This window comes from Artemia franciscana, chromosome 2, assembly GCF_032884065.1.
Source record: "Artemia franciscana chromosome 2, ASM3288406v1, whole genome shotgun sequence".
NCBI classification, from domain to species: domain Eukaryota; kingdom Metazoa; phylum Arthropoda; class Branchiopoda; order Anostraca; family Artemiidae; genus Artemia; species Artemia franciscana.
The window spans coordinates 31,116,600-31,144,006 of record NC_088864.1 but is presented as its reverse complement, the minus strand read 5'-3'; the positions used below and the strand labels follow the sequence as shown (position 1 = coordinate 31,144,006).

Sequence of the window (27,407 nt, the reverse complement as noted above, 5' to 3'; positions counted from 1 at the left end):
GGCGGTCCGCCGATGAATAAGTGTCACCGATTTTTATTTAGTCCTATATAGCTTATCCAAGTGAGTACAACTGGAACTACGGACGTTCTATTGTCTGTGCCGTCTGTGGGCAATTTTCAGCGATTTTACGCTGAATTTAGCGAATAGTCACTGCCAAACGGTCGATGATAGCTCCACATCGCGTGAACAAGCTCATTTTTATACCTGATAGTTACAAGGTAGTCAAAGCTTTCAAAGGAATAATTTAAGCTTTTGCACTCAGCTACAATGGATCTTTTTTCTTTTCTTTGTTATTATTATATACATTCAGTATTAAAGGGTATTTGGTATTTGAACACGGATTCCAAACTCTCAATCTTATGAATAGTCCTACACTCATATTTTCTGGTCTACCGCTTGCTGAGTTAAGCGTAAATCTCACGATCTAGAAACCTCCGCTAGTTTTTGCAAAGTCTTGTCGTAAGTCGAATATTGTAGATCTAAGTAGCCTATGTATAAACACTGCCTAAACACTCGGACAAGATACTATATAACTAGGTAACGATGAAAGAAAGAGAATTCAGAACGATAAATATTGTGAAAAACGCTAAGAATTTCTATAAAGACAGTATTAAAAATTCCAAAGAAAATTAAAAAAGTTGCTGAATAATGCCTTAAAAATTGCGAAACAGCCGAAAAATAGGTGGCGCGCCACCGATAGTTTTTCGGCGGCGCGCCGCCGCCGACATAAATTCTCTCCGCCGCCGCCGAATTTCGATTCGGCGCGGCTTCGGGGACTAGCCACCAGTGGTAAATGGAAGTTGGAAAAAAATTATTTGAGAAGTAAAGAAGGAGGGAATCCTATAGAGAAAGAGGAAGTTATTTTGAACTACTAACAGATTGTTCCAGGTGTGCTGTAAGAAAATAAATGTTACTTTCCTTGCCATTTTTGTTACAGGTCGTCAAAAAGTAACCAAGGCATGAGCCTTAGAATGCGTTCAGAGCTTGAACTACAATAATTGATTTGACTTGAATGGAGTCAAAAGTACTTCTATTTGCAGTTAAGTTAAAAGCACGAACGATAAAAGTTAGCTTGTGAAAGCTTCCAGCAGTGTTACCTTTTAACTGTAACGATATTGAAATGTATTATCTAGCTTATATTTAAAATTTCATGACAGTAGGGAGCTCCTTACTTTTTATGTTAGCTCATTTGAAAAAAAGTTAAGGGCAATATCTTAATAGCCACAAAATGTTTTATGGTAATTCCTAAATAATATGAGAGTTCTTGAAACAGTGAGAGGGATCGGAGTCATCGCACGTCCTGCCACCTCGCGGTACGTTTTTGACTTCACTCTTTTCGAGCAAATATTATTCTTTTGGGGAGCCTCGATTTCTGCTTACTCAAAACGTTAGCAATTTACTACTACTTTTCAGCAAATTTATGAAATAGAAGAAATAAAAGAAAGTTGCATAATTTTACTGCTATTTGTGAAAATGTCTATGAAAATGTTTAATCACTTTTTAAGAGGCCAAACGAAAACTTTACAAATGATTCCAAGACTTTATCATTCTAAGGTTATATTTTATTGCTTAAATTGTAAATTAGGTCTATTTTATTGCTAATATCTTCAGCTAGACTGCCTAGGCTACTTCTCCTTTCTTACATCATTCTGCATAGATATTTTGCCGTACAAAGTGCTAAAAACCAAGAACTTACTAATTGCTCGACTGTTAATTCTTGAGCTTAGACCTTGCTGACTAAAAACTTCTGTTTTTTTTTGTAAATTGCTTTTATAGCCTAGGCCATTTCAACATTTAGGGCTAAATCTCTATCATTTTCATCATACAACCAGAATAGTAGAATTTAAAAGATAAGAATAGCAATGAGCATAGTACTCAAAGTAGTTTAGAACAAGAATAGACAATTTTAGACTGTCAATTTTTATCTTATTTTTATAGTTTGGTTCATGTTTTTGACAATTTATCCTCAGCCCCCCCCCCTCTCTAATGGTCTCTTAGGCCTATGGTACTAGGCAGTAAAAAGAAACTAGCTAAACAAAAAAGTTATAGCCTATAATTTTTACTTCATAATAGGCTATACAGCAAATATCAGCAATCATAGGCCTATTTCCTTGTTTTGGTAATTGCTTAGTTTTGTCACAAGCTGTCTAAACTGAAAACTATGGTAAAATCCTAGTTTAGTGACTTTTGGCTTTCTTGGAAAGGGGTTAGGTTAGGAAAATGAAACTTTCAGGGATGGGTTTAAAGGCTAAAGTATGTCCTGGAAAGATATTTTGAAGTACCTGCTCTCTCTCCCTCTAGAGGGTCCTGACTTTTGATGACCTTTAAAAATATGTGTGTTATAAAAGTGAAACCTTGCAAAATAGATCTTCTGCTTGAATAAAGTATAACAAAATTGTTATACTTAATTATAAGGTTTTAAAGATATGCAAATACATTTCCTAAATTTTGAAAAAAAAACTACTGATATGGCTCAGAATTCTACTCAAATAACAGGAATAGCATTTTGAGAACTAAAGACAAAGAAAAAGAAACTGGTAACTAAAAATTAAGGTAAAATTTTGTTTTGTCAAAGTTCAATAGGTATAGACCTGTCATGTAGACAAATTTCAGGGCCCTCTAGAGGGAGAAGGGGTAGAGATGGGCACTTTAAAATACCTTCCCAGGATATACTATAGCCTGTAGACCCATCCTTGAAAGTTTCATTTTCCTAACCTAACCCCTTTCCAAGATAGCCTAAATTCACTAAACTAGGATTTTACAAAAACTTTGTTGCAAAGCAGCATAGTTTCCTGTTTAGAGCACTTAGAAATGCTAATTTTAGAAGTACATCCACTTTTGGTTGACCCTCCTCCTCTGTGTGGCAAACTAAAAATGTGTTAGTGGGCAGGGTTTTGAAGCCAAGGGAAAAGTTGGGGTTGTACATTATGAATATTTTAGGTATTAATTCCAGTCATCACTGGTAATTTCTGTATAGTAGTAAGTCAAAAGATAATTAAATAAACTTAAACATCCATTAATACTAATATCCACTTTCACTTTCAAGTTTAAACTAGCCAGCTGTTTGAAGAAAACATACATCCAATTTTGCTTATGCATAACAGTACCTATAGAGCCAAGCAAATTAGCCTATGAGCCCTGCAGGCAGCAGGGGGAGATCTGTATTCTGAGTGGTTGAATTGTTTGCTGATGTATATGAACAACTTTTTGTTTACTCTTTCATGCTTCAGGACAAATAATTATAGAATAGAGACCTTGCCCTGCTGCCCACAGGGCTCTTGGACTAATCTGCTTTGCTCTATAGGTAATGTTACCTCAGTATTCAACCAGATTTGTTTCACCAAGGCCTTCCCATAGCCAAAGCATCCTTTCAAACAAATTGAATCTCAGACTGAAAAACTGCATAATATCCATTCTGTCAGAAGTATTGGCCAGTTTATTGGCTAGTTTAAACTCAAAAATGAAAGTAGATATTAGCATTAATGCATGTGTAAGTTTTTTAATTATCTTTTGACTTACTACTATAAAAAAATTACCAGTGATGACTGGAATTAATATATAAAATATTCATGTTGTACAACCCCAACTTTTCCCTTGGCTTCAAAACCCTGCCTACTTTATGCATTTTTAGTTTGTTAAAGGGGGATTTTAGAAAGCTAAAAATGGATGTGCTTCTAGAATTAGCATTTCTAAGTACTATACTGCTTTGCAGCATAGTTTCCAGTTTAGACAGCTTGTGATGAAACCAAACAATTACCCTTGTATTTCCTTTTTTGTCTGTTTTTAATCAATTTTTATCAATTGTTAATTTAGTTTTTTCTGTAAAGCCTAAAAGTTTATGAGATAACTAGAAAAAGGATTGGGTTGGATTGCCAAAAATACAAGTCAGACCATTGTAAATATGCATAAAATTACAGTTTCAAAATATCTTGTCAGTAATGTTGAAAAACAAGAAGATTGATCAAGTGGGTAGCTTCACTTACCTAGCTAGTATTATTAGTAAAGACTGGGTGCAGTGAAGATTTTAAAAGTAGTGTAGACAAGGCCCAGGGGTGTTTTTTTCACAGTTGAAAAAAGTTTAGAAGAATAGTAAGAGAAGTGGGTGATTCAAAATTAAAATATTAGAAGCTACAGTGATGACAATGGTCAAATATGGTTCTGAAGTGTGGGTCCTCCAAAAGACAAAGGAGGTTTTGCTAGATATTTTTCTGAGAAATTGCTTACAAATTATTGTAGCTACCCAACTGACTGAGCATATCTCAAGCAGTTGCCTAAGGATTTAAAAATTATAATGCTTATGATAATAACATTAAAAGATTGTTATGATTTTATTGATAGAATACTGATTTTTTTTTTTAATTCACTTTATCAGGAAGATGATAAGAATGAGTGAAGTAATTGAGGAGGTATTAGCTTGGTTTTGCTAAAATACAAATTGCTTAGCATGGTTAACACTTATTAGACTCAGCAATTCAGGTGATTTATGTCTTGTCATCATTTATATGGATTAGTTCAATAGGCTTTGGTAGCAAGGGAATAAAACAAAAATTATGGGAGTTGTCAGTATCAAATGGGAAGACAAAACTCTCTTTGACATAAATTACACAGATCATTTGGTTGTTCTAGATAAATGTGTTAGTGAAGTGAATGAAATTTTGGGAACTTGTGTCTTATAGCCACTACACTCAAGTCCTGTTAAGATGTGAAGTTTGGTTAATGCTAATGAAATAAAACAAAATATGATGAAAATATAATACTTTATTGACAAAATTATGAAAACTACAACAACAGACTGCATCATATTAAATATGTAACCTAAACTAACCCAACCAAAATACAAATTAAATATTTACTTAAAACATAGCTACAATGTAGTTTCCCACCAAGCCAAAGCTAATATTGCCTGGTATGAAGACCATGAAAGCTGGTTGTTATTTCATGTTTGTGATTCAAGGTATTGAGTGTGGTGGCTATAAGAAAAAAGCACCAAATTTTGAAGTTGTGAGAAAAAGTGTGAAATATTAAGTTTGAAAATTAATTTTATGAAGAATACGTTCCTGTCACCTATTCTGCCTTTTTGGCATCACCCATCATGTCAAGATTCCAAAATAGCCATTTTATGAGAGATTTTTTATAAGTGCAATCCTTGGGGTTAAGGTCTCAAGCTCTGCAGATAGTCTCTATGAAGCTGAGGATTCATAGATATATCTGGTTTGAAAAAAAAGGTAGACTTGATTTACCTTTTTAATGTATGAGTGATAAAAGGATTTTTAGTGAGTAATATATTTTAGTACCAATTTAGCTGGAGCTTCAGCATGTGAAGATGTTAACACCTGAAGAAACTGGACCACTGCATTTTGGATTAAAATGATTAAATTTCTGCTGCATAGAAGGCTTGACTCCTCAATTTTTAAAGCAGTATTGAATTTGTAAACTAATAATTTAGAGGTTTTTGCCATTAGGGATTTTTCTTTTGACAAAGAGGTGTCTTTTTTTTTAACAATGAAAAAGGAAGATGACAAAATCTTGGCTGTGCGTCAGTAACTGTTATCTTTGTAAAGTAAAATGATCTAACATCACCCACTGGGTCATGAGTTCAAGGTTGCCATTTTAATCAAACAGAAAAAGTTAAAAAAATTGTCTCTAAGTACTACATAATAAGTACATTGTCAGGAGTAAAGACCCCAAGTAATGAAAGTACCACATTTAAATCAGAGGGTTTCATTGATTCATTTAATAGAAAGGGTAGGGTAGTTACACCTTGTTGAAATCAGAGATATGAAAGGATTTTCAACAAATAATTCAGGGGAGATTCCCATGAACCAAACCTCCTCCACCCTCTTTGTATATTCTGGTAAACATGTTTCAAGTAAACATTAAAACAAGCTCAAATTAACATGATTCCGTTATGCTTAAATCTGTTATCACCCTACCTCAGTTTAGTTGTTAATATTTTTTTTTGTCTTTGAAATCAACCTCTTTAAAGCTACAAAATTACATTCTTGACTTAACAAAACTTTCAATTTGAATAATATGCTTTGTATCTAGCAAAGATTAAATGATACTTTTAGTCTTTGGGGGGTTGGCTACATCAATTTTATATGTGGAAATTTATCCTCCTTTAATTTTCAGCTTAATTGTTCAGTTTAATTTCTCCACATTTTCAATTTTCTCTTTGTTCATATGAATTTTTCTTTATGCTAAGTTTTGAATTTGCTCTTTATTTCCATGAAGAAATTGTATCCTCTTTGTATGAAAGTAGCTTTTTACCTCTCTAATTGAATTCTTTTTATTTCTAAGGTATTGGATCATTATGAAAATCCAAGAAATGTTGGTACTTTTGATAAAAATGCCACAGATGTTGGCACTGGTTTAGTTGGAGCTCCAGCATGTGGAGATGTTATGAAACTTCAAATACAGGTGAGTTGTGTTGCTTTTCATTTTTCTTCTTTTTAAAAATAGCACCTGGAATCTATAATAGACTGCTTTTGGCTTCTAAGATGTTTCATCAAATTCACAATTAATACATGAAAAATCAATACATTCTTCAGATAAACAAAAGGCTCTTTTTGCTACAATTGATAATGAATATAGTGCTCATGGTTTTCATATAACAAATACAATAGCACAGAACAAAAAGAAAAGAAGAAATGATGGAATTGGATGGCTTGTGGGAAGTACGAGTACTTGAGCTGCCTCTTCCCAGTAATTTAAGGCCTCTAGGCTGGCTGGTACCTATACAGCTCATCCTACTTACTCTTGCTCTCTTCTGTACGCACTTTTCATTTATTTTGATGATTTGCTTTATTCAGTATAAACTTCTTGTTGTTGCTACTTAGTGATTAGGATCAAGGTCATAAGGGTTTCTAACTTTATTTTCCTGTATCATGAAGAATTACTTTAACTTAAAAAATAAGGGGAGTAATTAAATCCCTATTTCAAAACTAATTGTCTCCAGGTTTTCTTTGTCTAATAATGTCACCTAGGACCACTTTCTTGGTATTTAAGTCACCTAGGGCCAATTTTTCTTTTGGGGTAAATTTTGGCACTTTTTTCGGTATTTGATTCTTTTTGTCTGGTTCTGATTATGGTTGCAACAGTAGATGCAACATATTAAAGGACAAAATTCAGCGAATTGAACTTAAGGATCTGTGATTTATTTTTGTTATTTGTGACAACAGTCAGTATGTAAATGGCTATCCCTGTTTGTATTATATGTTCTGTTTTAAAAAAAAAAAAAAATAGAAGATAAGAGAAACTGGGAAAAATCTGGGATCAAACCAATTACATTTGTCTGTTGTTAAAAAAAAACTGGAGATAAATTTTTAAAGGGAGAAAACTGCAGTTTTCTGCTTATTTTTTGCTATTTTCTAAGCTGTGAGAGCATAAGGTAAGGTAAAGAATACAGCTTTGGATTTTACAGTCCCTACTGGTAGTGCTGATCTCTTTTTCTTGGCCCTCCAGCCAGGAAGTGCAATGGGGGGAGGGGGAGGCCAATCATCCTGCTTTTGCAAACCCTTCCTGTTTACCTTCCCCAGATTTCTTCAGGTACCTGTTTAGAGCTGGGTTGACTCTGGCTGAGTTTAAAGTTGAGAGAGTAGGATGTAAAAAGTCTTTCCATTTTGTCAAAAACTTCTGCACAGACAAATATAAAGCCAAAGGACTTATCTATCACAGTGCTTGGCAATGACAAACTTCACAAGAATTTAAATGTAATTATTTAAAATCATTGAAGGGCAATTAGCAGGCACCCTACAATGCTACATGGTACTGGGTCAAAATTTTAAGACAGTCATGTAGTTCAGAATGGTAAGAGATTAACACTGTGCTTCTGGGACAACAAAAAAGATTCTAATATTCTGTCACAAGGGCATGTTTAAGAAACTCCACATTTATCAAATCTCCGGTTGTTTGATTGAGGTTCTTGAGAACTTTCTTAGTCATGATACTCTTCTTTTCAATCAGTCTAGTATCCTTGGACCCACACTTGTCCTGGTATACATCTGGAATGATATTTTGCACACAATGCAATGTTCTGTGAAGTTGGCCATTGACAAGAAGACTCAATTCAAGCTTCCCTTCTCTTACAATAAAAACTTTTGGGATAGAAAAAGGGTGATCCTTGGAGTGTCAGTTTAAACATCCAAGAAAAAGAAGGAATTAATTATCCAATAAAAACTCCAGCAGTGACAAACTGACTTTATATCTAAATGCGAAGCTGTTTAGAGAGTTGAGCAACTACATCTTCTGCATAAATTATGTCATTATCTTATCTCTCATGGTATGCAAACCTTGATTGAATCTTGTTCTATAGTGCAAGGAAGCTGTGTGGGATTTTTCGTCGTAAGACCCAATGACAATCAATACCAACCATCTGTATATAATTATTTCATTAAGATTATTGCCAAATATGGATACCTGCTTTATTAATGTGGACGTAAAACCATTTTGGCAAAATTCCAGAGTATCTACAATTAATTTGATGTGGTGCCAATATCCGTTTTCCACAAGAGAATTCTACACCCTTCATCTGATGAGCTATCTTGAATGGTACCTGTGTTTGGCAAGGTGAAACAGCTGCATACAGAAACACTGGATACTTGGGCTATCTACAAGAGAAGACGCCCCATAGTAAATAATCAATGAACTCTCTTGTCAGACTCTGCATTTCTACTTGGAATGGTCTCCAGTGAAATGCCGCACTGAGAATCTTTATGGATTTTTTCATATGATCAAGATGAAGTTGATATGATACAATAATAAAAATACTCAAGATATTTCATAAGCTAACTGGAGATTTATCCTGAAATCAGGATTTTCAAAGCGACTGTAACATCTACCATTACAGTACAAGAGGATAAACTTTGAAGAATGATGCGCTATGTTTGTATGTAGCAGAAGAATGATCAGATCTCAATGAAATTTGGTATTTAGAGGGTCTTGTGCTTTAGAGCTCTCATTTTAATTCCTGACCAGATCCAGTGATATTGGGGGGAAGTTGGAGGGGGAAACCGGAATTCTTGGAAAACGCAAAAATTGAGGTATCTTTATCTTACGAATGGGTGATCGGATCTTAATGAAACTTGATATATAGAAGGATCTTGTGTCTCAGATGCTCTATTTTCAGTTCGAATCGGATTCGTGGACATAGGGGACTGGTTGGGGGAAACAGAAATCTTGGAAACCGGAAATTTTGGAAACTCTTAGAGTGGAGAGATCGGGATGAAACTTGATGGGAAGAATAAGCACAAGTTCTAGATACTTGATTGACTGGAAATTTTGGAAAACGCTTAGAGTGGAGAAATCTGGATGAAACTTGGTGGGGTAGAATAAGCAAATGTCGTAGATACATGATTGACGTAACCGTACTGGATCCGCTCTCTTTGGGAGAGTTAAGGGGTGGGGTTCAGTGCTTTGGCGAGTTTGGTGCTTCTGGACGTGCTAGGACGATGAAAATTGGTGGGCGTGTCAGGGAGCTGCACAAATTGACTTGTTAAAGTCGTTTTCCACGATTCGACCATCTGGGGGCTGAAGAGAGAGGAAAAATTAGAAAAAATGACGTATTTATAACTTACGAGGGGGTGATCGGATTTTAATGAATTTTGATATTTAGACGGATCTCGTGACTCGGAGCTCTTATTTTAAATCCTGACTGGCATTAAGCCTCCGATTTTCCTTTTAAATCAATCTATTGATTCTTAGAATTTTGCTAGAGCTCATACCATATGAGCTCTTGGCTCTTCCGGCCTCGTCACAAGTGCCATATGAGTTCTTAGCTCTTGTTTTATAGAGAACTTGTTATAAGGAATAAAATAGGCTAGATCATTCAGTTTTGAGCTATTCTTTATCGCCTAAACGTTTCTTTTCCCTTTGATTACAGGTTGATAAAGACGGCAAGATCATTGATGCCAGGTTCAAAACTTTTGGTTGTGGCTCTGCAATCGCATCTTCATCACTGGCAACAGAATGGGTCAAAGGCAAAACGGTAGATTTAGTTGTTGTCAAATTTTAAACTGTGATGCAGTAAAAAGAAAACTAAAAGCATTAATATCTTTTTTTTAGTCGTAAGTCTCCATATAATAATTGGACACTATTCCATAGAAATTGTGCAATCGACAATAATGTTGGACTGAGAAAAATAGTTTTAAGGACCCTAACTAAAAAAAAAAATCAAATGTTTACAGTATTCATGATGTTTTTTTTATTGATAAATTTTAAGAATGAGACATCAACTGCGTGATACTTGTAAAATTGAATATAAAGCTTATTATTATTTTTTTTTTTTTGCAAATAAAACTGTCTTATGAGCAATGTTTGGTGTTCCCTCTACACTTATGAGCAATATTTGGTATTCTCTTTGCACTTTAATTATATTTTGTTTTTGTTCATAACTATCATATGGATGTTTGACTCAAAAGGAAAACACAAAAAAAAAGTTGTATCTTAAAAGATAATATATAAAATAACCATGTAAAAATTCAGATTGCAAAAGTCATTTATTAATGCAGTTTAATCAACGAAAACGGGTATAAAATATAAAAACATTGGAGTTCATGTAGCAAAGTGTGTTAAGAGGTCATGGGATCTTAGAAAAAGAAAGTAAAAAATAATTAATGCTATTTATTCTCCGCTGGAATTATTTTAGAGCAATCCATCAAGTGCATTAAATGATGATGTTCTTTCTTTACTGTGTTAAGTTGATTAAGCATGTAACGTGACACCTATTGTAGATATTGGTAGAGACTGCTTGTAGCTTTTAATAAGTTAGATATTTTTCACTTTTTTCCGGCATACCAAGTAGCCTACTGCTATGATTTTGTTCCATCAACGTAGCTGAAAAGACAAAATAGTTTAAATTTCTACCTGTATCTTTTATTTTTTCACTTTTCGACCTTAATTTTAATGTTAAAGTAGAATGGAGGGTCAAAAGAGAATATGTTTAGACCAGGATGTGGATCATGGACTGAAGGCTGGCCAACGCTCATGCAGATACATCTGTAAAAAAAGAGTAATGAGAAAAAAAAATGATTAGTCTTTTGTTTCAGATTTTCTTTAAAAGCCTGTGTTGTTTTTCTGGAAAAATGACATTTCATAACTTTGAATCCAGATAATTTTGCGTGCGTCGTGTGATAGATTATTGTAGCTTTGCAAATTGGCGTCTTGATTGAATAAACTTGCCTACTAGGCTAGTAGGAAATTTGAGCTGCTAGATAATGCTGCTAATATTTAATTTCTGGAGCAAGAGTTGCAGAAATTAACCTTCGATTCTAAATTCTGTATGAAGTTGGAATAACAAACAAATTAATTCTTTCCCCTTTTAGATTGACGAGGCCTTGACTATTAAAAACACCGAAATTGCAAAGGAGCTTTGTCTCCCTCCTGTTAAGCTGCATTGTTCCAGTAAGTTATTCTTCTTTTTTATTTGGTATTGAGATTTTAAAAGAAAGAAAAAATGCTTTATGTGTTAAAAGCCCGGGCAATCAGTAAAACATGGGTATTTGCTTTTGTACAGAGTATCCCAGGTAACAACAGTAATCTGTGACAAGGTGATTGGGGTTCTAAATACCCTTTAAAATCATCTCACACATACCTATTAATACATATACAGATACCATCTAAGTTATCTGTATTCAGGTTTAAGTGCATTTTTGGCTCACTAAGAATAAATTCATAAGATTCAGCTTTTTAACTAACCTGATTTTTTTTAAACTAATATATATATATATATATATATATATATATATATATATACTAGCTGTTGATGTGGCGCTTTGCGCCACACCAACACCTAGTTGGTGGGGGCGCTTCGCGCCCCCCAAGCCCCCCCGCGCGCGTAAGTCGTTACGCGCCATATTAGTTCCGCGCCATTGTAGTTGTGGCCCTGTATCCCACCTGTGAATATAAATTGATATATATATGTTTTTAACTACGTAAAACTTGCGAATATACAATATTCTTCGCTGTCCCATTGTCTGTGCATATAAATAGATTATCAGGTTTACCGACTCTTGAACATGAAACATATAATTGTCCATGGGAAAACAGTCCGTATTCAGATCTATACCACATTTTTCTAATGATTGCCCTTGGGCTTTGTTGATGGTAATTGCTAATCGAATATTCCCTGTGTCCCCGTCGTCATTTATATATCTCCCATGTGCCCTTCCGGCGTCCCCGTTGTAGTTGTGTCCCTGTGTCCTGGTCGTCATTTGTGTCCCGGTGTCTGTAATTTCTCTTTGAGTGTCCCGGTCGTCATTTATATTCCCTGTGTCCCGCTTGTTATTTGAGTCCCGTTCTGTAATTTCTCTTTGAGTGTCCCGGTCGTCATTTATATTCCTTGTGTCCCGGTGTCCCGGTCTGTAGCATACGACAATAGATTAATTGTGTTGTGACTTTGTTCACGATCCCATTCTACACATGTAGAAATAGAAGCAGTACGATTAGGTGAAGGCATTCCCAAATGCTTGAGAAGTTTGTTTGCAATAGATAAGCACAAATCTTCAATCATAACCAAAGTGCAGTTATAAATTTCTGTTGTAAAGTCCAAGGTCATATCTGACCTTTCTAGCTGTATTCGGTGGAGTATATTCTCGGCCATTTGCGATTTGTATTTCTTCCATAACTGTAGGAGATGAAGGAGAGCAACTTTTGCCGGAAGATACGGGCCGTAATGTCATGTCTATGAACCGGCGATTGTCCAGGATGTAAAAGCTGTTGTATCTAATCCCAAGATGGATTATATGTAAATGTAATAAATGAGTTGCGTATCAGTAGGCATCAATTCGATTGCTGTTTTGAACAGAAGTACTAAATTATTAATTTTGTGGAAAAGATGTTGCAACTGGGAAACGATAGTCCTTTCAACGTCTTTTTTTTATCATCGGTATCACTTTCAAGTTGTTTGGTTTGTTTTATCTTGGCTTGTCTTTCGTCACTACGAAATACATATTGCCGAACCTTTGTTTTTTTTAACTAAAATCTGGTAGGCATTGATGACCTTATCCAAGTCAAAATCCCAAACCCAATCATCATCGCTATCATTTTCAGTTTTGATACGTGACTCTCGCTGTCCAGATTGATTTTCATCTAACTGCGCGGTTTTGCGTTCTTTATCCGCAAGCCTTTTGGTATTAACTCTTTGAGCAGCTTCCTCGGCTGTTTCTTCTGCCATTGTAGGATTTATACTAACATTTCTTTTTTAATTAACTATTTGAGCAGCTTCCTCGGCTGTTTCTTCTGTCATTTTAAGATCTATACTAAAAATTTCTCTTTGAAACGCCTTCTTATATACTTATAATGACGTCATATACAAAGCCTTTGACGTCATATACAAAGCCTTTGACGTCATATATAAACATACAAAATATACATGACGTCATAATGCTCAATCCTTACAATGACGTCAGTGGACAGTCGACAAAACATGACGTCAGTACACAAACAACTTATTTATATATATACTAGCTGTTGGGGTGGCGCTTCGCGCCACCCCAACACCTAGTTGGTGGGGGCGCTTCGCGCCCCCCCCAAGCCCCCCCGCGCGCGTAAGTCGTTACGCGCCATATTAGTTACGCGCCATTGTAGTTGTGTCCCTATGTCCCACCTGTGAATATAGATAGATATATTATATATATGTTTTTAACTACGTAAAACTTGCGAATATACAACATTCTTTGCTGTCCCATTGTCTGTGCATATAAATAGATTGTCAGGTTTACCGACTCTTGAACATGCAACATATAATGGTCCATGGGAAAACAATCCGTATTCAGATCTATACCTCATGATTCTAATGATTACCCTTGAGCTTTGTTGATGGTGATTGCTAATCGAACATTCCCTGTCCCGGTGTCCCGGTCGTCATTTATATCCCCCTGTTTCCCCCGGTGTCCCCGTTGTAGTTGTGTCCCTGTGTCCCGGTCGTCATTTATATTCCCTGTGTCCCGGTCGTCATTTGTATCCCGGTGTCCCGGTCTGTATATACATTCGTTTTTTAGTTTTGTTTTTCTCCTTTATTTTTTTCCTTTTTTTTTCTTTTTTAGTTTATTTTGGATTTTTAGATTTTTTAGTTTTTTTATTAGTTTTTAGTTTTTTTTCTTTTTAGTTTTTTTGTAGTTTTTACCTTCTTTTTAGTTTTGTTAGTTTTTTTTTTTTACTTATGTCCTGGTGGTCATTTATTCTTTTAGTTTTTACCTTTTTTAGTTTTTTTTAGTTTTTTAGATGAAATTTTTTTTTAGTTTTTTCCTTTTTTTCTTTTTAGTTTTTTATTGGTTTTTACCTTTATTTTAGCTTATTTTTCAGTTTTTTCCTTTTTTTTATTTTTTTTTTATTTTTTATTTTTTTTAGTTTTTTACCTTTTTTTAGTTTTTTTAGTTTTTTAGCTTTTTTACTTTTTTTATTAGTTTTTAGTTTTTTTTGTAGTTCATATTAGTTACGCGCCATTGTAGTTGTGTCCCTATGTCCCACCTGTGAATATAGATAGATATATTATATATATGTTTTTAACTACGTAAAACTTGCGAATATACAACATTCTTTGCTGTCCCATTGTCTGTGCATATAAATAGTTTGTCAGGTTTACCGACTCTTGAACATGCAACATATAATGGTCCATGGGAAAACAATCCGTATTCAGATCTATACCTCATGATTCTAATGATTACCCTTGAGCTTTGTTGATGGTGATTGCTAATCGAACATTCCCTGTCCCGGTGTCCCGGTCGTCATTTATATCCCCCTGTTTCCCCCGGTGTCCCCGTTGTAGTTGTGTCCCTGTGTCCCGGTCGTCATTTATATTCCCTGTGTCCCGGTCGTCATTTGTATCCCGGTGTCCCGGTCTGTATATACATTCGTTTTTTAGTTTTGTTTTTCTCCTTTATTTTTTTCCTTTTTTTTTCTTTTTTAGTTTATTTAGATTTTTAGATTTTTTAGTTTTTTTATTAGTTTTTAGTTTTTTTTTCTTTTTAGTTTTTTTGTAGTTTTTACCTTCTTTTTAGTTTTGTTAGTTTTTTTTTTTTTTACTTATGTCCTGGTGGTCATTTATACTCCCTGTGTCCCGGTGCTTTGTTGATTGCTAATCGAACATTCCTTTTGTCCTGGTCGCTTTCTCTTTGAGTGTCGTCATTTATTTTTTTCTTTTTTAGTTCTTTTAGTTTTTACCTTTTTTAGTTTTTTTTAGTTTTTTAGATGAAAATTTTTTTTAGTTTTTTCCTTTTTTTCTTTTTAGTTTTTTATTGGTTTTTACCTTTATTTTAGCTTATTTTTCAGTTTTTTCCTTTTTTTTAGTTTTTTTTATTTTTTATTTTTTTTAGTTTTTTACCTTTTTTTAGTTTTTTTAGTTTTTTTTTGTTTTTTAGCTTTTTTACTTTTTTTATTAGTTTTTAGTTTTTTTTGTAGTTTTTGCCTTTTTTTTAGTTTTTTCAGTTTTTTTTTTTAGTTTTTTATTGGTTTTTACCTTTATTTTAGCTTATTTTTCAGTTTTTTCCTTTTTTTTAGTTTTTTTTAGTTTTTAGTTTTTTTAGTTTTTTACCTTTTTTAGTTTTTTTAGTTTTTTTAGTTTTTTACCTTTTTTATTTTTTTTATTAGTTTTTAGTTTTTTTTTGTAGTTTTTGCCTTTTTTAGTTTTTTTAGTTTTTTAGCTTTTTTATTAGTTTTTAGTTTTTTTGTAGTTTTTGCCTTTTTTTAGTTTTTTTTAGTTTTTAAGTTTTGACGTCACCTGATCCAGTTTTTTCAGGTGACGTCACCTGATCCATCCACAGATCCACACACAGACAACTTATTTTTATATATATAGATATATATATACTAGCTGTTGGGGTGGCGCGAAGCGCCACCCCAACACCTTGTTGGTGGGGTGCTTCGCGCCCCCCCAAGCCCCCCCGCGCGCGTAAGTCGTTACGCGCCATTGTAGTTGTGTCCCTGTGTCCCATCTGTGAATAGAGATAGATATAAATATATGTTTTTAACTACGTAAAACATGCGAATATACAACATTCTTCGCTGTCCCATTGTCTGTGCATATAAATAGATTGTCAGGTTTACTGACTCTTGAACATGCAACATATAATTGTCCATGGGAAAAACAATCCGTATTCAGATCTATACCTCATTATTCTAATGATGTGTCCCTGTGTCCTGGTCGTCATTTATATTCCCTGTGTCCCGGTCGTCATTTGTGTCCCGGTGTTTCAGTTTGTAATTTCTCTTTGAGTGTCCCGGTCGTCATTTATATTCCCTGTGTCCCGGTCGTCATTTGTGTCCCGGTGTCCCGGTCTGTAACTTCTATTCGAACAATCCCTGTGTCCCGGTCGTCATTTATATATCCTGCCTGTGCCCCCAGCGTCCCCGTTGTAGTTGTGTCCCTGTGTCCCGGTCGTCATTTATATTCCCTGTGTCCCGGTCGTGATTTGTGTCTGGGTGTCCCAGTGTGTAATTTCTCTTTGAGGTTCCCGGTCGTCACTTATATTCCCTCTGTCTCGGTCGTCATTTGTGTTCCGGTCTGTAATTTCTCTTCGAGTGTTTTTTCTTTTTAGTTTTTTTTTTAGTTTTTTACCTTTTTTCTTTTTTCAGTTTTCTTTTTCTTCTTTATTTTTTAGCGTCACTATGAAGTACATATCGACGAACCTTTGTTTTTTTAACTTAAATCTGGTAGGCATTGATGACCTTATCCAAGTCAAAATCCCAAACCCAATAGGTTCTTCAGTCATTTTACAATTAAACATTTTTCCGTGAACAAATGTCTTAAATACCGTTAATGACGTCACCGTCAAAGCAAAAATGACGACAACTAATTTCATGACGTCAGCCGACACAGAAACATGACGTCACCTGATCCACAGATCCACAGACAGACAACTTATTTTTATATATATAGATAGATATATATGTAGATATATCTATCTATCTATCTATATAAAAATAAGTTGTCTGTGTGTGTGTGTCGAGTGACGTCATGTTTGTGTGTCGACTGACGTCATGTTTGTCGACTGACGTCATTATAAGGATTGAGCTGTATGCGTCATGAAGTTGTTTGTCGACTGACGTCATGTTTGTCAACTGATGAAATTACATACCGGGACACAAATGACGACCGGGACACAGGGAATATTAATGACGACCGGGAACCTCAAAGAGAAATTACAGACTGGGACACCCGGACACAAATCACGACCGGGACACAGGGAATATAAATGACGACCGGGACACAGGGCAAATCATTAGAATAATGAGGTAGGTATAGATCTGAATACGGATTGATTTTCCCATGGACAATTATATGTTGCATGTTCAAGAGTCAGTAAACCTGACAATCTATTTATATGTACAGACAACGGGACAGCGAAGAATGTTGTATATTCGTATGTTTTACGTAGTTAAAAACATATATATATATATATATATATATATATATATATATATATATATATATATATATATATATATATATATATATATATATATATATATATATATCTATTCACAGGTGGGACACAGGGACACAACTACAATTGCGCGTAACTAATATGGCGCGTAACAACTTACGCGCGCGGGGGGGCTTGGGGGGACGCGAAGCGCCACCCCAACAGCTAGTCTTCTATATATATAAAAATAAGTTGTTTGTTTGTGTGTCTGTCTGTCGACTGACGTCACAAATGACGACCGAGACACAGGGAATATAAATGACGACCTGGACACTCAAAGAGAAATTACAGACTGGGACACCGGGACACAAATAACGACCGGAACACAGGGAATATAAATGACGACCAGGACACAACTGCAACGGGGACGCCGGGGGCACAGGGGGGATATATAAATGACGACCGGGACACAGGGAATGTTCGATTAGCAATCACCATCAACAAAGCTCAAGGGCAAACGTAGTTAAAAACATATATATATATATATATATATCTATCCATATTCACCGGTGGGACATCGGGACACAACTACAATGGCGCGTAACTAATATGGAGCGTAACGACTTACGCTTGCGGGGGGCTTGGGGGGGGGGCGAAGTGCTCCCACCAACTAGTATATATATATATATATATATATATATATATATATATATATATATATATATATATATATATATATATAACTATATATATAACTACATATATATATATATATAACTACATATATATATATATATATATATATATATATATATATATATATATATATATATATATATATATATATATATATATATATATATATATATATATATATATGTATATTTATATATATATAAAATACTGGGAGCCCGGCAACAAGCCGGGCCCCAACACATGGCACACGGCAGGTTTCTATATATGGATTCTCATTGTCGCTTGTTTTCTAACCGAAGACATGTCTATTCTTGACGTCATGACGTCATTAAGGTTCGTTATAACCATCCTGGGAAAAATACGAATTCTTCTGTAAAATTCCGACCTATTTAGATCGTTTTTGTGGCCAGTCATGCTCGCTTTTTCGGTTAATTTTTTTAACATAGGCATGCTAAGCATTGATGACCTTATCCATGTCAAAATCCCAAACCCAATCATCATAACTATCATTTTCAATCTAGACAGGTTTTGACTCCGCTGTCTCTCATGTTCTAATCCCATTGTTCTTTCTTCTTCTTTTTGAATTTGTATTACTTCAGCCGATTTGCCAATGCACTGTTCAATACAGCCACTCTGTGATAAATACGAGTTCTTTCTCAAAGTTCTGGACAATTTAGATCGTTTTTGTGGCCAGTCATCGCTGTTCCTTGTTTTACATCCCTAGATTTCATTGTCCTTAGCGCTTTTGTAAAATTACTTTTTTTTTGTAATTGGACCTTTAAGTTTTGCCTTGGCTGATTTTTTGTCACTATGAAAAATATAACGCGAACCTTTGTATTTTAGCAGAGACTGAAGCAGTATCAGGTTGTTGGCTAACGTCCTTATAAACTCTAATGTCGTTATTTATAGCTATTCCATTGCTTGGAGCTTTAATAAAATGGTGAACGTCGACTTTTGCCCCGGCTTGTCTTTTACCGTAATGAAATACATATTGTCGAAACTTATTTTTTTTACAAAGGCATGACAAGCATCGATTACCTTAACCATGTCAAAATCGCAAACTCGATTACGATAACTATTATTTTAAATTTTGACAAGTTTTGACTCTGCTGTTGCTTATCTTCTAACTCCATTTTTCTTTCTTCTTCATTTTGATTTTTATTGCTTCAGACAATTTGCCAATGGCCTTTACTTTAGCTGCCCTTATTGGTCTAGTTTTGTATGACGGCCCTGGTTGCAGAGGTATTATTTGTTCAGGTGGTGAGACAAAAACTTTTTTTTCTTCCAACGACTTATCATTTATACCGCTTATAAGTTTTCGTTTTTTGGGTCTTGTCTCATTTGATAATCCAGTTTGATTTTCACCCGTCGTGAATTTAATTTGTTCAGGGTGTTCTCTTTGTCTTATCATGTTTGATAGTTCTGGTGGTTCCAAAGAATCATCATTTTAATTCTCATCTCTATCATTTTCAATTTGACATGTTTTCATTTTCGCTGTCGCTTATCTTCTATCCCCATTTTCTTTCTTCTACATTTTAGATTTTCATTACTTTAGACAATTTGCCAATGCCCTTTACTCTAGCTGCACTTTTGGGTCTAGTTGTACATGATGGTCCAGGTTGTAAGTTTGTTAATTGTTCAGGTTGTGGACAAAAACTTCTTTTTCATCCAACGAATTATCATTTATAACACGGATAAATTTTTGTTTTTGGGTCTTATCTCCATACCTGACCACTGTCATTACTGTAGCTTCCAATATTCTAATCTTGGTTCCCAGATTTATCTTCCATTTCTTCCAAACTTTTTTCAACTGTGAAAAAAAAATCCGTGGGCCTTCGCTATTCTACTGTTAATATCTTCACTGCACCCACGTCTTTACTTACAAGACTACCTTGATAAGTGGAGCTGTCGCTTGATCGATGTTTTCGTTATGAAACGTCACCTTTTCATCTTTACGTATTACCAGCCTTAGCCACTTTGTCTTCTTAACATTATTTTAAAACCTATTCTAGCATCCTGAACTTGCAAAATCTCTATAAGCTCATTCATTTTGCTCAAACTTTCATCTAGGATGCTTAAATCATCAGCATTATCTAAGTCCAGGAAAGTTTTTCTTCCCCATTTGATTCCATGCTCTCCAATCGCTAAACCTGAACTCGCAAAACTTCTAGAAGTTGATTCATTTCGCTCACACATCTAGGATGCTTAAGTCATCAGCATAATTCAAGTCCAAGAAAGTTCTACTTCACCATACTATGCTTGATGCCTTGTACATTTTAGTCATAAATGAGCGACTAGCATTCTGTTACTAATAGCTTCCCAACCTAAACAAAAGTTAGCTGCTTCTTTACTCATCATGATCCTTTCTCCCTGTCTATGTAACTCATCCTTCTTGCCTGAGTAAATAAATTCTATAGCACCTAATTTCGTATTTCCTACCCTTTGGATTTCAGTTTCTGAAATTCCAAATAAGTTCAGTTCGAAGGGTTTGAATTCCTCAGTTAAAATGTCAATTTTGTCAAATCAACAAAATCAGACTAGGAGTCAAAACTTCCAAGTCTAAGACAAATGCAATCCTATTCCACAACAAGAACTCCGTCATTACACTAAAATCATTCGTCAGCAATGAGTAGCACCTAGATTTTCTAGGAGTATACCTGGATCCAAGACTTACTTGGCAAAATCAAATCAACTGTAAAAAATTCATGTACGCGAAGGTTACTCACCCTTAAGCGCCTGGCGGGGTCAAAGTGAGTTAATTCCCAAGAAATACTCTTTGATTTTTACAAGAAGTTTGTTTGTTCAAAGATTGAGTATGCCATTGAATCATGTGGAGAATGTAGCTAGACTAATCTTGCCAAATTAGAAACAATCCAAAATATGGCTAGCGAAATTGCCCCAGGGCTTCATGCTCAGTGTCCCTCTAACAAAGTGAAATACTTAACCGGCCTGTCCTCTATTTTAGAAAGATGGAATACGCTGATCATCAAATATTACAGCAAGATTCCATCTAGAGGTCACAAGCATGATATTTTTAAGCTCAGTTTTCCCAAAAATGGTATCTTGCATAGTTTGACATCTATAAGATCATGGAAAATATTTAATGAACTTATCTCATCTTGGAAACTTGGCTCAGACTGTTTGTCATTTTCTTGTCCCCCTAGGATGGCAAATGCCTCCAAGTTTTTCTCTAGAGTTAATACCATTGGTAGGTCGCCAATCCAAATTTAGGCATTTTTTCATGAGGAAATGAACACTTCGTATCCGGATTCTCTCCAAATTTACACTGGTGGCTCAGTTAAAGGCAGCAAATGCGGCTCTGTATCGGTTATCCCAAGTTATTCACTGAATAAAAAAATAGACTTCTTGATAATCCTCACGGCAGAGCTATCGACAATCAACGAGGCTTTAAAGGTCATCAGCACTAATCTATCGGCTTCCAAAACAGTAGTATTGCTCTCAGACTCCAAAGGCACCCTTCAGCTCACTGATAATATCTATTGGAGTGCCATGGGTACAGACTTGAGGATAATCAGAGATCAATTAATCAGTCTCAAAAATAGCCTTATTGAAGTCAAGTTCCAGCATATCTCCAGCTACCAAGACATCAAATATAATGAGGTTGCAGACCAGCTAGCTAGTAGCTCCTTGTATAATGTAATTAACCCTGTAATTAAACCCTGAGAAAAAAGGTTTTAACTTGGCATTAACGAGCAGATCCATATATTGCAGACTTGGCAACTCTATTCCAGAATCCTTGAACCACTTGATTTTTGAATGTCAGTGCATCCAACAGGAAGTAATAAACAGTAGGAGAATCTTCAGAGAGGCAAACCTCCAGCCTGACATCAACGTGTTCCTGCTCTCAAGCCTAACAGCACCAGCTAATACTGAAATACATCTATACAAAAGTATTTTCGATTTTCTAAGACATAATAATATCTGCAAGTAGATCACATAAATGGCAGCAAGAGCCTGATCCATCATCAGCCGCAGATTTAATATTGTCGTGAAGCCAAAAGGAGACCGAAGTGGACTCCAGAAGCCTTGGCATTCCAAGAAGAAGATTTGATAGCTAGTTTTTAACGTTGTAACATTCCAACTTGCAATTTTCGTATTCTTCAAATCATTGAAATTGTTTTTGCCCGAGGAAAATTAATGGTCCCAGAACCAGTGAAGGACGGGGACTAACACGCCTTCTCAAGTCTCTGCAGAAGCACTTAAGCTGGCTTAGAACCAGATAGCAATAAGTCCCTGGGACCTCTCGCTGAATGGAGGCTGTGTGAAATCCTGGGCCCATCTTGGTCACAACATGATTTTCAGCACTTGATGATGCTCTTATGTCAACAAGAATCGAAATCCCACTACCTCAGACTCATTGTATATTCATGCCTACAAAGATTATGCTACTACAGGTAGGCAACCCATAGTAGATACATTAGCTAGGAAGAGGTTTTTCAGCCCGAAAACGCTCACCAAAACAGACAAACCCAGAAGAAGTATCTATTAATCAGAACTCAGTGTAAATGCTGTGTCATTTACTAGGCTTTAATTTTCTCAATGGGTACTACTCCTCCAGGTCACCCTGCAGAGCGTTAGCCATCACCTTGCTCGGCGTGAAGCTTAGCGATGTTTACACCTCTTCACCACGTTGAGGTGCGCTGACGGATTTCCCATGCTACCTAGGGATGAAGCTTCGCTCCATTAGAAATGGTCAAGCTTCGCTTCCTATAAAAACTCTTTCACCGCCTCAGAAATTGCCAGGCTTGGCATTATGGTCGCTGTTGTTTTCATAGTTCATCCTCATCAAATAAAATTATTTTGAAATAACAAAAAAATAATATCAAAATTTACCAGTTTACTTTGATTCCAAATGCATGACTTAAGATCGGAGTTACAAGTAAAAAATAATTTATATTAGGAGATAAAACACTTCTAGAATAAGGAAGTTCAAAGATTAAAAAAAATTGACTCCTTTGTAGTTTTTATGGCACTTGGTATTAACCAAGTGACATATAGCAGTCGCCAATTCTGTCGGTCTGTCGGTCTGTCGGTCCCGGTTTTGCTACTTTAGGCACTTCCAGGTAAGCTAGGACGATGAAATTTGGCAAGCGTATCAGGGACCGGACCAGATTAAATTAGAAATAGTCGTTTTCCCGATTTGACCATCTGGGGGGGAGTGGGGGCCCGGTTAATTCGCAAAAAATAGAAAAAGTGAAGTATTTTTAACTTATCAGCGGGTATTTGGATCTTAATGAAATTTGATGTTTGGAATGATATTGTGTCTTAGAGCTCTTATTTTTAATCCCGACCGGATCTGATGACATTGGGGGGAGTTGGAGGGGGAAAACCTAAAGTCCTGGTTTTGCTACTTTAGGCACTTCCAGGTAAGCTAGGACGATGAAATTTGGCAAGCGTATCAGGGACCGGACCAGATTAAATTAGAAATAGTCGTTTTCCCGATTTGACCATCTGGGGGGGGGGAGAAGGGGCCGGTTAATTCGGAAAAATAGAAAAAATGAAGTATTTTTAACTCATGAGTGGGTGATTGGATCTTAATGAAATTTGATGTTTGGAATGATATTGTGTCTCAGAGCTCTTATTTTAAATCCCGACTGGGTCTGATGACATTGGGGGGAGTTGGAGGGGGGAAACCTAAAATCTTGGAAAACACTTAGAGTAGAGGGATCGGGATGAAACTTGATGGGAAAAATAAGCGCAAGTCCCAGATACATGATTGACATAATCGGAACTTATTTGCTCTCTTTGGGGTAGTTGGGAGGGGGGGAGTAAGTCTTAAAAATTAGAAAAATGAGGTATTTTCAACTTACGAACGGGTGATCGGATCTCAATGAAATTTGATGTTTAGAAGGATATCGTGTCTTAGAGCTCTTATTTTTAATCCCGACCGGATCTGATGACATTGGGGGGAGTTGGAGGGGGAAAACCTAAAGTCCCGGTTTTGCTACTTTAGGCACTTCCAGGTAAGCTAGGACGATGAAATTTGGCAAGCGTATCAGGGACCGGACCAGATTAAATTAGAAATAGTCGTTTTCCTGATTTGACCATCTGGGGGGGGGGAGAAGGGGCCGGTTAATTCGGAAAAATAGAAAAAATGAAGTATTTTTAACTTATGAGCAGGTGATTGGATCTTAATGAAATTTGATGTTTGGAATGATATTGTGTCTCAGAGCTCTTATTTTAAATCCCGACTGGGTCTGATGACATTGGGGGGAGTTGGAGGGGGGAAACCTAAAATCTTGGAAAACACTTAGAGTAGAGGGATCGGGATGAAACTTGATGGGAAAAATAAGCGCAAGTCCCAGATACATGATTGACATAATCGGAACTTATTTGCTCTCTTTGGGGTAGTTGGGAGGGGGGAGTAAGTCTTAAAAATTAGAAAAATGAGGTATTTTCAACTTACGAACGGGTGATCGGATCTCAATGAAATTTGATGTTTAGAAGGATATCGTGTCTTAGAGCTCTTATTTTAAATCCCGACCGGATCTGGTGATGGGGGCGGGGAGTTGGGAGGGGGAAACCTAAAACTTGGAAAACACTTAGAGTGGAGGGATCGGGATGAAACATGGTGGGAAAAATAAACACAAGTCCTAGATGGATGATTGACATAAACAGAACGGATCCGCTCTCTTTTGGGTAGTTGGGGGGGGGGTTAATTCTGAAAAATTAGAAAAAATGAGGTATTTTTAACTTACGAACGGGTGATTGGATCTTCATGAAATTTGATTTTTAGAAGGATATCGTGGCTCAAAGCTCTTATTTTAAATCGTGACCGGATCTGGTGACATTGGGGGAAGTTGGGGTGGGGAGACCTAAAATGATGGGAAACGCTTAGATTGGAGGGATTGGGATGAAACTTAGTTGGAAAAATGAGCAAAAGTCTTGCATACGTAATTTACATAATTGGAACGGATCCGCTCAATTGCGGGGGGGGGGGGGGTAATTCTGAAAAATAAGAAAAATAACGTATTTTTAACTTACGAAGGAGTGATCGGATCTTCATGAAACTTCATATTTAGAAGGACTTCGTAACTCCGATATCTTATCTTAAATCTCAACCGGATCAAACGTAATTGGGGGGGGGGGCAGTTGGGGGGACCGGAAATCTTAGAAAATACTTAAAGCGGTGAGATCAGGATGAAACTGGATGGGAAGAATAGAAACCTGTCTAAGATACGTGACTGACATAACTGGACCGGATCTGCTCTCTTTGGTGGAATTGGGAGGGGGGAGGTAATTTTGAAAATTGAGGTATTTGTAACTTACGAAAGGGTGACCAGATCTTAATGAGCTCTTGGCTCTTGGCTCTTCCGACCTCGTACCATATGAGCTCTCGGCTCTTCCGACCTCGTCACAAGTGCCATATGAGCTCTTAGCTCTTGTTATACTTATTGTGGAACTCTGGCTTTCTGAACTAAATTGAAAAAGAAATAACAAACGAATTGTATTTCCTAACAATAAAAATGTGGCTTCAGATGAAGGCTCAATACTTCTTAATAACCCTGTTGGTGAAACGTATTCACTTAGCTCTGGACTATTTGTTTAGTCAAAAATCTGAAATGTAACTCAATTTAAGACAAACCAGAAATGGGTTCCGACCACTAGTGCCTGGACTAGCCGAAATTAGTGTGTACTTGCAAGGATGGAATTAATGCGAATGGGAATTTTATGGTTCTATGGTTCATCCTTTTTGAATGAGGCAAGTACAACATTATTTAAGGCTTCCTGCATGCATTCTTCCTGGAGAAGGATGGACCTGCGAAGAATTCCTGGACGGAAGGGATTGGTTCAGATTGGTCCCTGTTATGGCACAACATTTTCAACTTGAATTTGTTTGGTTTTCCAGGACTGGGAATAATCCTCTCGAAACTCTGCCTGCTACTATGTGCTCGTGGTTTCAACGTCGATTGTTTTTTCATGGGTGAGTGCTGATGCATTGAATGTCTATGCGCCTGTAAAGAAGATATTGTCAGAATAATGCAAAAGAGTAAAGAATTAACACGGCTCATTTATAAAATAAGTAATTAGGCACAGGAAATTATGATTCGATCTATATAGAAATCTGATTAGTACTCTCAAGAAGTTTTTCTTCATTTTTGTTTCTGCCCTTCCATGTGTTTTGGGCTTGAATTTACAAACGTGTTTACTATTTTAGCATTTGTTTGTTTTTGAAACGTGACGCCTCATGTTTTCTTTTTTGGTGTATTTACCAAAAGGTCTTGGCAAATTAACTTTCTCTACTTTATTCCTTAAATGTTGAGGTGCCATCATCGAAACTGAAGTATGTTTGACTGTTTCCTTCTATCCCGTCTAATTCACAACTTACTGTAAAATCGTTTTCGTCTTTTTGTGTTATTGCAATCCTTATATTTTATTAATCATTTTTGAAGTGGATGTTCAACAGCAAAGCTTCACTAGGTTTGACTGTTTAGATTTTTTCATTCGGCTTGCCTGGGAAGTATAAAAGAATTGAAAAAATGTTATTTCAAGTTTATATTGACTACTTTATTTTAGAAATATTGACAGATAATTGTTTCCGGTTATATCTAATCCTAATTTCGAAACCTACTTGCCAAAGCTCTACCCAGGGGGACGGGGATAATCTACCACCCTAGAATATGATAAAGCACCCATATTCAATTGTTAGAAGGCTCGCCGAATTCAAGAAGTGTTCTGAGCAGGATCTGTCTGTGGACTCGTCACTCGTACGCAAAAACACGTTAACACATCCACAAAACACAGATCTTGGGCCAAAAGCGTACTTTTGTTGGGTTAATGCCCCCCCCCCGCGAAATCCTTAAATATTTGACTAAAGGTTTTGTGTTACGTCAGTGCTGTGTCAGAACATCCGTATAAATTAAATTGCTGCACTTTTCTTGTCACCTCACCACTAATTCAGTAAAAATTTCATATAGCAACGTTTACCATAAAAAGGTGCTAGATGAAATCGGCTATCGGAAAACTTGCTGAGAAAATTCAACCCAAGGAAACCTTGCCCCAATTAGGAAACAGTGCTAATATCTCATTATTTCTTGTAGTGCTTGCCGAGGATGCAATCAAAGCAGCGTTGAGTGACTACAGAATCAAGCAGAAGAAGAAGCAAGCACAGTAAAGTGCCTGTTCAGTTTTATTTTTTATATAAATTACCTGCGAGCTGGATCCAACACTTAGTAATGTTGTGGTTTTTAAGGTTGTTTCTGATCCATATGGTCAGTTAGATCTTTTTTTTTTTGATTAAAAATGCGCTTATGAAATTTGTCCTGTCTTTTTTTAGAAATTATATTTTTTTTTAATTCTTGTATGATATTATATATTTTACGACTCTTG

At 36.0% G+C, this 27,407-nt stretch overlaps 1 protein-coding gene across 1 annotated transcript; it reads left to right on the top strand.

Moving 5' to 3' along the window:
* The first annotated feature begins 1,375 nt into the window (after positions 1–1,375).
* On the top strand, positions 1,376–27,407 carry LOC136040172 (iron-sulfur cluster assembly enzyme ISCU-like). Its single transcript, XM_065724316.1, has 5 exons — positions 1,376–1,554; positions 6,301–6,420; positions 9,881–9,985; positions 11,322–11,400; positions 27,119–27,407. Exons 1-5 carry the CDS (start codon positions 1,474–1,476, stop codon positions 27,190–27,192), a joined length of 459 nt encoding a protein of 152 aa, XP_065580388.1. The 5' UTR covers positions 1,376–1,473; the 3' UTR covers positions 27,193–27,407.

Bases quoted from the DNA above. Each gene is read 5' to 3' on its own strand.
- LOC136040172 (XM_065724316.1), top strand. From the start codon at position 1,474: ATGTCTATGAAAATGTTTAATCACTTTTTAAGAGGCCAAACGAAAACT. The intron at 9,986-11,321 runs GTAGATTTAGTT...TTCCCCTTTTAG, and splicing joins AATGGGTCAAAGGCAAAACG to ATTGACGAGGCCTTGACTAT. The intron at 11,401-27,118 runs GTAAGTTATTCT...TATTTCTTGTAG, and splicing joins TGTTAAGCTGCATTGTTCCA to TGCTTGCCGAGGATGCAATC.